The sequence below is a fragment of the Staurois parvus genome, unplaced genomic scaffold, assembly GCF_062004578.1.
Source record: "Staurois parvus isolate SC_StPar_1 unplaced genomic scaffold, SC_StPar_1.0 ptg000171l, whole genome shotgun sequence".
Classification (NCBI taxonomy): Eukaryota; Metazoa; Chordata; class Amphibia; order Anura; family Ranidae; genus Staurois; species Staurois parvus.
This window is the reverse complement of record NW_028317967.1, coordinates 128,396-142,631: the sequence shown is the minus strand read 5'-3', so window position 1 is coordinate 142,631 and position 14,236 is coordinate 128,396. Positions and strand designations below refer to the sequence as shown.

Here is a 14,236-nt window from a genome sequence, read left to right as displayed (position 1 = left end):
AGGGGAGCACACAGGGAGGCCTAGGAAGCAGGGAGAGATCCCATGGACAGTCAGGGGTGATCGGTATGGCAGTAGGGGGCAGTTATAAGAACCAAGAATCAATCTCCCTCTATGGCTGTCCATGAAGCAACTGAAAGCTGTGGGAGGGAGAGGAGGAGTGGCTTTCCACTGCTTCATGGAGAGCCATACAGGGAGCTTGGTTCTTGTGATTGCTTCCCCCCTCCCCCCCGCACCACACCGATCACCCCCCAACTGTCCATGGGATTAGGATTAGTGTTGGGGTTACAGGGAGGATTAATGTTAGTTACAGGGAAGATTTGGATTACGGTTACAGGAAGGATTAGTTTTGGGGTTAAGGAGAGGATAGTTTTAGGGGTGATGTTGGGTTTACAGGGAGGCGTAAGATTAAAGTGGAGTTCCACCTATTTTTGCAAGTTGCTTCCATCCACAGTGCAGTCCTAAATGGATATTCATTTTTTTTTCTTTTTTGAATACCTTTACTTTAAATGTGTCAGCTGTACTTCCAGTCCTGGCCGCCTAGGTGATGTCGTCATCAAGCGATTCCCTTGGACTCCTGGGATATCAGTGTTATCTATCCCAGAAGTCAAAGGGAATCTCCTGATTCTCTTTTGATTGACAGGTTGCTATAACAAAAGAGAACCTCTGCCACTGCCGCCATTGCTATGACGACCAGCAATCAACAAAATGTGCTACGAAGTGTCATTACTGTGCAGGCCCAAGATCAGGAGGTGCATGCTGGGTAACCAGCCGCACCTCCTGCCAGAAATAGACTTGAGTGCAGACCCCTGCCTGTTTCCGAGATCAGGTAATTTTTTTACTGATTTAAAAAAACAACACAGTTACAGTTGGGATAGTATCCAAATAGTAATGTGCAACCTGTGCCAATCATGGAGGTGCTTTTAGGAAAAAAGCTAATTATGGTGACTGGAGCTCCTCTTTAAGGTTACGGGGAGGATTAAATTTGGTGTTGCAGGGAGGAAAATAGGAATCCTAAATAGTTACTATGGGCCACAAGTTCAAGTTACATTTCAGTGTTTTTGTTTTTTTTTTTCTCTTGTTTTGTTGAAGTGTTACTAAACCCAACACCCTGCATTCACTATATCTGGTCTCCCACAATACACACTACATGGAATTGCAATTACTTTAGTAAATATAAACTGCTAAATACCTTTTCTCATCAGCAGTATGCAGCAGTCTTGTGACTTCTATCAGTGTCCAGCAAAGCACTGCATAATCTTGTAGAAGGAGTTTTCATTCTGCTCTGACTGTCCTATGAGGCTGCATAACCCCTGAACCTCTGTCTGGACCAGAGGCGGACTGACAACTCATGGGGCCCCCGGGCAATAGGGGATCATGGGGCCCCTGTGTCCTTGACCACACTCAAAGCACACCCAAAAAAACCTATAAAAGGTACCAGGGGCATTTCATGGGGCCCCCTACTGACCCCGGGCCCTCGGGCAGTGTTTGAATGATCAGTCCGCCCCTGGTCTGGACAGTGCTGGTTGGCCCTCTGCTGATCACATGCACCCTCCCAAAGAAAAAAAAACCCTCTAGAAATAAACACTAAACTGAGCATGTACAGAGTGACTCCTAGAGCTCTGTACTATCAACAGATGGATTGGGGACAGTAGAAGAAAGGTAGGATAAGAGAAGACATTATCAAACAGCCTTTTTATACAATGCAGAGGATTAACCCCTTAGGTTCCACAGTGAGTATAACAATCATGCTTTACTGCATATACAGACTGATTTCACTGTTGTCGGTTTAGAAACACTTTAAGTTTTTTATTTTGAAATATATACTTCTATTTCTTATTTCCTTCAGGCTATGGAACAATTGCCCCCAGAACGGCAGGTGGACAGATGTTCTGTGTGGTCTATGCACTATTTGGAATCCCCTTTAATATCATTGTTCTCAGTCAAGTTGGTAAAAATCTCTCCCTCTGGTGTAAACAATTTGGAAAGTGTTTGGTCAAAAAAGGAATGAAAAAGGTGAGTTCTCTTTTCTGCCTGTATTTCATCTTCCAATACTCTAATGATTAAAAAGGCAGCAACACTATCCAAGAGATGTGGAATATTATTATTATTATTATTATTATTATTATTAATAATCATAATATATATATTTTTTTTTTCAACTGTTGTGTCACAGAACTTTCGGGTTATAAGCAATGTTTACATTTCGGCTGCTGACTTGTTAATTCAGCAATAACATATCATTCTATTAGAAAGCAAAGTGATACATATATTTGATACAAACAAGGCTAATGTAGGTGATATTGTCTTGCAAAAATTATTTAAATTTTTAAGCAATCCATTTACAAAGTAACAGAACAAAAAAAACACTTTTTTTTTTTTTCTACTTTGTGTTAAGTTAAAACAATGTATTGCACTTTTTAATGAGACGCTAAAAAAAAAAAAAAAAATATTATTTAAATATTAGTAATTGGAAGAATGGAAAAAAAAAATCAGGAAATTAAGTTAGAGAAGGAGTCGGAGTTGATTATAGTTGGTTAGGGTAAACTATAGGGGGGTTAAATAGGAACAAATGTTATAAAAACTCCGTAATTGCTCCATTTACTGAAGAGCAGAAGTGCTACTAGAGTTCTAAAACCCCCAGGACACCCTTGGGCATCTAGATTGAAATATTGTGTGTTGTGAGCATTTCACAAGTTTCTTTTGGGCAAATGGAGAAGTGATGTGAAGAGAAGGGAGTATAAGCAGTGGGATTGGTGGCAGCTATTATGTTAACGTGGAAGTTCAGTCAAACTTTAACTAAGGTTAAACCTACTCCCACCCCCATTGTAAACCTATTCTAAGAAAAGATCTGTGCAAGTACCTATTCTGAAGCTTCGGTCCAGTCCCATGATCAGCTGTCATTGGTGGCAATGTAGAGGAGGGGCAACCAACAATGGATGCCCCATAGTAAGCCTATTGGTGACATAATCTCCCAGGCATTTGTAGCCATTGTCGGCAGAACAGGTAAGCATACAGATCTTTTCTTTACAGGGTCATATAGACTAGGTTTAGAATCAGGGTGACAGTAGGTTTAGCCTTGGTTAGATTTGGAGTGAACTTCCACTTTAACTGATTTTTTTTTTTTTTCTTTTCCTTATTTTTTTTTTCTGGGGGGCTGTGCTGTATGTGTTTTACTCTAGATTGTGTATTTGTTGTAATGTATGGGCATAGCTGTGGGGGATGATCTGGTGGAGGTGGTTAAAGTACAGTTCTTAGGTGGAGGTGGGGTAGGCTTCCCTGAAGTGCGTTTTCAAAGATCGCCTAAAGGCAGACAGGGTGGGGGCTGACCGGACATGCTGTGGTAGGGAGTTCCAGAGGATGGGAGAGGCTCTCGAGAAGTCCTGGAGGCGAGCGCGGGAGGAGGTGATGAGGGAGCTAGAGAGGAAGATATCATGGGAGGAGCGGAGTGGGCGATTTGACCGATATCTGTGGATGAGGTCGGTGATGTAGCTAGTGGCATTGTTGCGGATGGCTTTGTAAGCTGTGGTTAGTATTTTGAATTTTATACGTTGGGTTATTGGAATCTAGTGAAGGGATTGGCAGAGAGGGGCAGCAGTCGCTGATCGGTTGGTAAGGTGTATGAGTCTATCAGCAGCATTCATAATAGACTGAAGGGGGGATAGCCTGTGTAATGGTAGACCAGTGAGAAGGGAGTTGCAGTAATTGAGGCGGGATATAACCAAGGCGTGGATAAGTTGTTTTGTGGTGTCATTGGTCAGGAAGGGGTGGATTTTGGAAATGTTCCGGAGGTTGAGGCGGCAGGATTTAGCCAGTGAGTGGATGTGGGGCCCAAAGGAGAGGTCAGAGTCTAGGATTACGCCTAGCACCCTGACATGAGGGGAAGGACCAATGGTTGTGCTATTGATCTTAATGGTAAAGTCATGAGTGGGGGATCGGGGAGAAGGAAATATTACAAGCTCAGGTTTTGAAAGATTGAGTTTAAGGTAGTGATGTGGATTAGAGAGTTTAGGATGGAGCAGGAAGGAGGCTGCAACAGTCGTGAGGGGACAGGATCCAGGGGACAGGTGGTGAAGTGGGCCTTGGAAAGGAGATCGTTAACTTCCTTGGAGGTAACAGGGTCGAAGGAGGAGAGTGTTGAGTTTGGTGCTGGGCCTGGTATGTTGGTTAGAGGAGGAAGCTTGACACTGGAGATCTCATCATGAATTGTGTCAATCTTCTTGAAGTGACTGGCAATCTCCTGTGCAGTAAGTAAGTTGGTGGGTTGAGGCAGCGGGGGGTGGAGTAAAGAATTAAGGGTAGAGATGAGTTGACAAGGATTGGATGAGAGGGTCTTGATGAGAGTGTTATAGTAGGTTTGCTTAGCAGTGTGGAGGCTGGAGTTGTATTTAAGAAGAGTGGATTTGTAGAGGGTAAAGTCTTTCAGGGATTTAGTTTGATGCAATGCTTGCTCAACAGTGCGGCTGCATCTCTTGAGACTTCTGGTGTCATCTGTTTGCCAGGGTTGAGACAGGCGAAGCCTGGTTCTGCGTGTAGAAAGAGGAGCAAGAGCGTCCAGGGAGGATCATAGATAGTTGTTGTTGTAGGATGTGGCCAGCTCTGGGCAGGACAGGGGTGCAATTTTATCATAGAGGCGCTCAGTAACAGAGTGAAGAAGGTCAGAGCTGAGGTGGTGGAGGTTTCTACAGGTAACGGTTTGCATGTTGGAGGCATGGAAGGTAGGAGGCAGGGAGAGTGTGAAGCTGATAAAGCTGTGATCAGAGAGAGGAAAAGGGGTGTTAGAGAGGTTACAGGGAGTGCATAGGTAAGTGAATACAAGATCAAGGGTGTTGCCATTGCAGTGGGTGGTGGATTGTGACCATTGTGTTAGGTTAAAAGAGGAAGTTAGGTTGAGAGGTGTCAGGGGTGTGAGCATTGACTGGGATGTTAAAGTCGCCGAGGATGATGGCAGGCACCTCGGAGTAATAAAATCTAATAATGAACATAATTATCGCACTTTTTTTTCCTCATAGAGAATGGCAAAGGTCGTGACAATCATATTTTTCCTTGTGATGGGAATTATCGTATTTCTTGGAATTCCACCCCTGGTATTTATAAACACTGAGTGTTGGACGTATGGGGAAGGAGTGTATTATGCCTTCATTTCACTGAGCACCATCGGATTTGGGGATTTCGTAGTAGGATCTGGTATGTAACCTTTTCACGACTAATCACAGGGACACACTTTAAATAGAAGCTGTCACCTTGAGCATTCAGCACAAGACAAGTGTCTTCAGAGGACATTCCCAATACAACTCATACTCCCCTTACCTGTGCCCACTTGCAGCTCCTTGCTCCTTTGAAGCCAGCAATGAAATTGGATGTTTTCCTAGACCAGCCTTTCCTAACCAGGGTTCACTGGAACCCTAGACTTCCTCAAGAGATTGCTAGGGCTTCCTTGCGCAATGATCAGTTTCTGACTCTCAGATAAGTAACCACCAACAATGATCTTGTTATTTATCTATAATGGGGGTATGCTTCCCAATGACCACAAATGTAAGGCGCATTGTTTTCTTACCATTATTTTTCTTACTGTGAACTGTAGATATAGTAATTATTAGCAGGGGTTCCCTGAGACCATAAATGTATTTCAAGGATTCCTCCAAGTTAAAAAAATTTTTTTTAAGAAAGGTTGCCTTAGACATAGATAGCAAGTAGCAAGGTGCTGAAAGGGAGCACTAGTAAGGTGAGTTGAAGAACATTACAGGATGCATTTTGCTGAGCTATGTCTTTTTTATCTGCATGGACAAGGTGAGAATGTCTCTCTAAGGTCTAATGAATAAGATTGTGAAAAAAGCAAAGATGAGCAAAGAAAATTTGAGAAACTCAAATCACAACAATCAGTTGCTCAGATTTCAATTTATAGCAGACAATGTGTCAGGCTACTGATTGTTGGTGATGGTTATTGCCTTGTAGGACATTTTCTTTTGCCTTTATTTAGTAAGACCGTGTGAGATATTTACAGCAGAGATACTGCTATCTGCTCTCCACTATACACCAGAAAAAAAATTACTCCACACTGCGGTCTGTATTTTTATAGCTCATTCATAAAATGCAGGTCAAGGTGTAGCACCTGTGGAGTGTTACAAAGTTGTATTTTCATAACATTGCAGAGAGAACTCCTGTAATTGCAGGAAAGGCAGGTCACAACATGACTTTGAAAGATCATGTGACCAAGCTCTCCTCCTGGTCTTTTTGTAGTAGTAGCAGTAGTTTCTTCCTCCCTCTTCTTCTTTTTTTTTCTTTTTCCTCTTTATGATTAATAATTAAAAAAAAAAAAAGGAATTTTAAAAGAAATTTTTCTCTTCCTTTTTATAGTATTCCTTATGATAATACGTTTTTTTTTCTTTATATAATCTTCATGCTATACTCTTCTTCTTTTTTCCAGTTTTTTGTTTTTATTTTTTTCTCCTTTTTTTTTGTATTTTTTCATTTTATTTTTTATTTTCCTATTTCTTTACCTGTCTTTTTTGTCACCTTATCTAATTTCTTTAATTTTTTTTAGCAGTGTATAAAACAAGTAAAGAACACTTTTTAACATCAAGTCAATTAAACTCCTGGTTAAGTAGTTTAGTGCTGCTCAGTTAAGTAGCAGAGGGGGTTCTTAATCTGTTTAAGCTGCTTTGCTGTTAATGAAATTAACAGGTGCACTAGATGGGCAACTATGAGATGACCCCCAAAACAGGAATCGCTTTACAGGTGGAGGCCACTGACATTTTCTTACCTACTCATCTTTTCTGACTGTTTTTCACTAGTTTTACATTTGGCTAGGGTCAGGGTCACTACTGGTAGCATGAGGCGATACCTGGACCCTACAGAGGTTGCACAGGCAGTCCAACTCCTCGAGGATGGCACATCAATACGTGCCATTGCCAGAAGGTTTGCTGTGTCTCCCAGCACAGTCTCAAGAGCATGGAAGAGATTCCAGGAGACGGGCAGTTACTCTAGGAGAGCTGGACAGGGCTGTAGAAGGTCCTTAACCCATCAGCAGTACCAGTATCTGCTCCTTTGTGCAAGAAGGAACAGGATAAGCACTGCCAGAGCCCTACAAAATGACCTCCAGCAGACCACTGGTGCTAATGTCTCTGACCAAACAATCAGAAACAGACTTCATGAGGGTGGCCTGATGACCTGACAGTAGTAGTAGTGGGCCCTGTGCTCACTTCCCAGCACCATAGAGCTGGACTAGCATTTGCCATTGAACACCAGAATTGGCAGGTCCGCCACTGGCGCCCTGTGCTTTTCACAGATGAGAGCAGGTTCACCCTGAGCACATGTAACAGACCTGAAAGGGTTTGGAGAACATTATGCTGCCTGTAACATTGTTCAGCATGACTGTTTTGGTGGTGGGTCAGTGATGGTCTGGGGAGGCATATCCATGCAGGGGCACACAGACCTCTAAAGCCTAGAAAATGGCACCCTGATTGCCATTAGGTATCGGGATGAAATCCTTGGATCTATTGTCAGACCCTACACTGGTGTAGTGGGTCCTGGGTTCCTCCTGGTGCACAACAATGCCCGTCCTCATGTGGAAAGAGTATGCAGGCAGTTCCTGGGGGAGGAAGAAAGTGATGCCATTGAATGGCCCCCACGCTCGCCTGACCTAAGTCCAATAGAACACCTCTGGAATATCATGTTTCGGGTCAATCCGACGCTGTCAGGTTGCACCTCAGACTGTCCAGGACCTCAGTGATGCCCTGATCCAGATCTGGGAGGAAATACCCCAGGACACCATCTGTTGTCTCATTAGGAGCATGCCTCGACATTGTCAGGCATGCATACAAGCACGTGGGGGCCATACAAACAAATAAGTACCATTTTGAGTTGCTACAATGAAAGTTGCAAAATGGACTAGCCTGCTGCATAATTTTTTCACTTTGATTTTCGGGGTGTCTTTAAATTCAGTCCTTTTTGTAGGTTGATAATTTTCATTTAAGTCAAATGATGGGGCATCCTTACATTCTTAACACATCACCCAGTCCATATCAGTATAGATATCCAGCATATTTTTCCCCATTGAAATCTGATGTGTTTTCAAAGTGTTAATTTTTTTGAGCAGTGCATGTAACATCTTTTTATTATTTTTTTTCTATTGCTTCTCATCTTTTTTACTTTTGTTGACTTTTCATGTTTATTATTATTATTCCCATTCTTCTTCCTTTTTTTCTTTTTTTTTTTCTCAGTGCTCCTCATTCCCATTCCAATACTGGTCATTCTCTCAATTCTTTGACTTTGCTTTTCCCTGTTATCCCACACACACACCTGTTCTCACCTCACGTCCTAGAAGATTTGAAGCATTTATGCTTTTTTGAAGGCAAAGGTTGGTCACACCAAATAGTGATTTGGATTTCTCTTCTGTTCATTTAATTCCCATTTTGCTAATTGATAAAAATAAAACTAGGAACACTGTTATTTCTAAAAGCTTTCCTAATGTATTCACACAGCAATGTTTTCAAACCTATGACTTTTTTGCACAGTAGTATGTGTGTGTGTGTACAGTATGTGTGTGTATGTATGTATATTTTATTTTAGTGTGTGTTGTCATAGTGCTGTTCGTGGAATGGACACTTCCAGCGTTTCACAGAAAATGCACATATCCTTTCTGTCCCCCCCCCCCCCCCCCCAAAAACAAAATAGCAGCTTTGACTGTCGGCCGCCTCACCTCCAATGCAGTAAGACCATTCTGCCACAAGATGTTCTCCATCTTCTAGGTTGAATATGTGTGCAGGGTGTAATGGATCCCCACCCCTGAGGGGACTACATCACCAATCCTGTACTCATAGTTTAATGATACCGAGAGCAGTGCTCACATCATCACATCAGTGCTCTCTGCATCGAGAATCTCCTACCTTTTAGGAGGCAATCCAAAGAGGAAAGTATTTATTATGTGACCATCTTTAAGATGTCAGAAAAAGGGTAAAAAAAAAAGAAATTCACAGCATGGCCACTGCAGAGGGGAGGGGCAGCACTTAAAGGACTGGGCTGAGCCTGGAGTTGGGCTTTAATTCTCCAACTTAAATCTTTTTTCTTATTTGTAGGACAAAGGTGCACTCATCCATTTGAAGGGTTCCGTGCCTTGGTGTATTTCTGGATCATATTTGGTCTTGCATGGCTTTCTCTGCTGATTAACCTGCTGATTTCACTTTTAGAGGATACCGAAAAGAAAATAGCTAAAGATCTACAAAAGAAATTACAACACAGGAAGGAAAGAAGCCAGGAGACAGCTTTAAAACAGGAGGTCCAAAAGTCTGTACCCAAACATGAAACCAGTGTAATTTGATTAGGGTGATGTTCAAATGTTAGTGTATTCTTCTGTAATGTGTGTCCAACAAATTTCAAAAGTCTACTATCTGTGGAAAAGTAATGTTGTCACCCTAGAACACAAAGTAATGGTAGCACTCCCCCCATCTCCATAACATAGGGGGAGGTATTCTGTAGTCCAGAGATAGCTGGGAACAAAGTACACAGCACAGGCAAAAAGCACCACACATAATCGGCTCACAAGATTTCTGGCAGGATTAACAGGGTTTTTTTGGAACCGATCTAACAAAACTCTTTTAATGGTATATTTAAAGAAAGTCCAGCATTCCAGGCATTTGACTCTGAATGCCTAGGACCCTAAACATGAGTACCAGACTTGTCCAGCTGCAGCCTTCCCATAGACTTTGGCAGGCTGCATGCTGCAGGGTTGGACTCTGCACCTGTCCCTCCTGGGTGCACTATTAGGCTGGGAGGGATGCACAGCAGCTGGACTGTCCTGTGTGCAAGGAACTGTAGGGTTTACACAAACCTTTAAGGCAGTGTTTCTCAACTCCAGTCCTCATGGACTCCCAACAGGTCATGTTTTCAGGATTTCCCTCAGATGAAACGGCTGTGGTAATTACTAAGGCAGTGAAACTGATCAAATCACCTGTGCAAAATAATGGAAATCTTGAAAACATGACCTGTTGGGGGTCCATGAGGACTGGAGTTGAGAAACACTGCTTTAAGGAGATATGTTGAAAAAAAATGTGTGAGGCTATGGACTTTGATCACCCCTTTGTATTATCTTTAAATCCTTCCCATTAAAAGAAAAAAAAAAAACTATGAAAATGAACCCAAAGAATATTACTCCATTACACTCCATACTTAACTGAAAGGACCTGGCAAATTTTTGGGAAAAACTTTCTAAAAACAGCAAAGGGGAAAAAAATGATTATTACTCTTGCAGACAGCTTCAACCAAACAGCATTATGCTGGATTTGCTGTATACAGTATATTACATTCTGGTTGTACAACCTGTGTATATTCTCCTTTACATTTACCATTGCTATGTAATAACATGGTAATACCTAAAGAATACATGGCAGATGAAAGAAAGTATATGTTCACATTGTAACGTTTGCTTAGGCTTAAAAGACGTTTATATTCACATTGTCGTATGTGTGGTTAGCTTTATGATGCTTTAACTTTTTTCAGCACTCAGGGCTTAGGCTGCAGAGGGTTTTAGAAAGAACTCCAACCAAAATGATTTACTTTGTTTTAGTTTTGGACAATAGAGATATAAACATTTTGAACTAGTGTTTTGGATTTAATGTTGTCTAAAGCCTTGTTGGCAGACTCCTCCCTTTATGTTTTTTTTTTTGCACTTTGTACATTTTGGCACACTTGCCTACTAAAATGCCCCTCCCCCAGCAATGGCAAGTTTAACCTTACAGTTGCTGCTCCATCCTTCACGAATGCTTCGTCAGGGTCCCAGTTAACTTCTCTTTGGCGTTTGGGCAACCACTGATAAAGTAACTCCTGCATATGGGCATTACATTGTCCCCAGCACCTGGCTCCATTCTTGGTATTTTAGGGATGCTGGGAGTGTACACTGCAAAAAAAAAATTTTAAAAAAGCTGCTGGGAGAAAGAAATATGGTTTTTGGCAGAAACCACTATCCAAAAACTTTACTTCCTAGCAACTTTTTATTTTATGAGATTAGTTCCATGTTAAATACTTCAAAGCACATTAGAGGTGATGTGGTCTTATCTTGATTAAAAAACTAATTAAAAGCTGCAGGCAGAATGGATAGAGGGACAGATTGAAACATGTTGTTTTATTAAGAGAAGGCAGTTTCTTCTTTTAATTGTGCCAGTGTAACTTTATATGTTTTAATGGGCCAGTTTAACTTTATATATTTGAAGTCTTATGTTTGTACCTGTTATTGTTTTCTACGTTGTCTATTTTTATACTTCATTAAAAACATTTTTGGAACTGTGAGGTGTTATTTCTGACCAGAATTCTGCTATAAGCAAAAACAAGATAAAAATACAGGTAGGTAACCCATAAAAAGATAAAATAACAAAACTGTCCAATACTGCAGTTCAGCTTGATGCCAGATTTCCTCAACTGTACTTCTGCCACTAGATATCCTCAGTCTGATGACCAACATCATTCAACTTCCTCTGAAACCCAAGTTGTCCTGGACTAACCTAAGACTGTGACTGGACAGAGAAAGGAGAAGCAGCCCAGTAATTGGCTCATCTCTCTGTCACTCCAGTTTCTCTTCCTATCAGTATGCTTCTTTTCAGTAAATGAACTGTTTGGCTGTTTACTCTTTGTGCAGCTTCTTCCTCTCAAACTCCAGCCCTGCTGTACAGAGACTACAAGAGGTTCATGCCAGGTCAAATTCAGGAATTTACATGCTTTTTCTTTAAACAAAACTCACATTTTGTAATGTATTATGAATAATGTATTAATTCATCTTAGAACTATTGAGAAATACTTTCAGAAATGTCCTTTTCCTTTTTAAATGCTAAATTAATGAAGGGCTGTTTTTCTTCCCTTTTTTTTTTTTTTTTTTTTTTAAAAGCATGCCACTCTCCTGTCAAGGACGCCATCATCTAGTTAATCTTACTTATTTTAATGTCTACCAACATCAGAGACAACATTAACCAGCAGCTGTATCTTCAACCTCAATTCCAAAAATGATGGGATGCTGTGTAAAATCTACATAAAAACAGAATGCAATGATCTGCAACTCTCATAAACCCAATTTTTTTCACAATAGAAAATACAATGAAGGAAACCAATATGGAAATAATACCAGCTCTATATAAGAAAAGATTATTACCAGTACATGCTGTACATACAATGTACAAACAGGTATTATCAGCAAAGGGCCTGAGGAGTCGTGGTGGATTTGTTGCCATATACCCAGTGTATATAGTAATTATCCAATTCAATACCGGGCAATTTTACACCTTCCTGCCCAGGCCATTTTTCAGGTTTCAGCGCTCTCACACGTTGAATGACAATTGCGCGGTCATACAACATTGTACCCAAACTAAAAATTTATCATTTTCTTCACACAACTAGAGCTTTCTTTTGGTGGTATTTAATCACTGCAGGGGTTTTTATTTTTTGCTAAATTAACAAAAAAAGACAAACTTTTGAAAAAAAAAAAACACGTTTTTCTTTTTCTGTTACAAAAGTTTACAAATAAATGTTCTTCATAAATTTAGGCCGAGATGTATTCTGCTACATGTCTTTGGTGAAAATAACCCAAATTAGGATGTATTATTTAGTTTGTAGGAAAGTTATAGAGTTCACAAACTATGGTTTAGATCTAATTTCTTGAGGTCCAAGAATGTCAAAACAGTACAGATATCCCCCAAATGACCCCTTTTTGTAAAGTAGACAGTCCGACGTACTTCATAAGAGGAATGGCGAGTTTTTTGAAGTTGTATTTTTTTTTTTGTCATTTTTTGGAAAATGAAAAAAAACTATTTTCACTTTTTTTTTTTTTTTTTTTTTTTTATTTTTTTTACATACTGTCACCAGTGCAGCACAGCATCATCATATAACTGTCATGGCAGTGAACAGGGACACTGACTGGTGACAGTATGAAAAAAATATATATAATTTTTTTTTTTTTATAATTTCTTTATTTATTAAATTTTTTAAATTTTTTTTTTGAAGATTTTTTTTTTCATATTTTACTATGACCAAAGTAGTACAATGTTACCATAGTAACATTGTACTACTTTGGGGAAGTGTTCAGTATTATTTATTTATTTATTTTTTACACAATTTGCTTATAGCAAAGAATTACTTTGCTATAAGCAAGCATTTACCTGAATGAATTCGATTCATTCAGGTTGTGTGGTTTTTTTTTTTGTTTGTTTTTTTTTGTGCTTAGCTGTGATTTGGCATGACATGTGCATGTGATTAGCTGTGACCATTCACAGCTAGAAGCTAGTATACAATGGATGGCATGAATGAAGCCATCTATTGTATACAACTGTCATGTGTCCTGCTGTGATTGGTCACAGCAGGTCACATGGTACTGGCAACAGGGGCCGGTACTCAGATCTGTCATTGGCCGTGTCTGAGGTATACGGCCAGTGACAGATCGCGCCGCTGCACAGCTCTGCAACCGCGCAAACTGCACATGTGCGGGAGGACGCCAAATGGCGTATACCCCGGAAAGGTAATGCATTTTTGCGGCTGCCAAACTGCTATAGGCCGGGCAGCAAATGGTTAATAGAGCTACCTTCAGATGAGTGTTGCAGGGGCTCCTGAGGATGATCCCAATGTGGCATTGGTCTTGGTGTGGGAGACCTGAAGATGAACTCTGCGGTGATGGGGAGACCCTCCAGCCGTTGTCCAGCCAACCAGGAATGCTGCTTCTCACATGTAGAAACAATAGAGTGGCACGGGAACTCAGAATTGCCTATCTACTGTGTGCTTTAGCCCCTAATAGATTCTAATATAAACATGCAACTGTACCTTTAACTACCAGAAGTGGCTGTCAGATGCCTAACCTGGCTCTAGTCTATGTTGGTTATTGAGCCCTAGGCTAAAACTAGCTATAAAATCCCAGACTAGAATGGATAGGGTTAACTAAACAAATGAGCCGTATATTAACTTTATTGCAATAAACAGGTTTGCTTACTAATATACAGCAAGGTGATTCTGTCTTAGGGTGACAAATCACACTCACTGTACTATATCTATGTAGGAGCAGGTTAGGCTGCCTGATGTGAATTACAGAAATGCCTCCCTCTCTGCATCTCAATAATATAGGGGATACGTGTTCTCTAGTTTGAGGGGGAACTCAGTTCAATGGATTTCTGGCAGATCATCTAGTATTTTTCTGTACTTGGACTGTTTTTAAAGAGATAAAACATTGGGAAAAATACATGTATTGCAGAGATATACAGGATTTTTTTAT

General features: G+C 40.6%; 1 protein-coding gene across 1 annotated transcript in view; it reads left to right on the top strand.

Moving 5' to 3' along the window:
• Positions 1–11,274, top strand: part of LOC149462683 (potassium channel, subfamily K, member 16-like) — a 50,310-nt gene extending 39,036 nt beyond the window's left edge. Inside the window, exons 3-5 of the mRNA XM_089676531.1 lie at positions 1,847–2,013; positions 5,010–5,184; positions 9,075–11,274. Coding sequence (XP_089532657.1) covers positions 1,847–2,013; positions 5,010–5,184; positions 9,075–9,316 — 584 coding nt within the window. The 3' untranslated portion in view covers positions 9,317–11,274. The remainder of the gene's footprint in view (positions 1–1,846; positions 2,014–5,009; positions 5,185–9,074) is intronic.
• Positions 11,275–14,236: the final 2,962 nt, after the last annotated feature.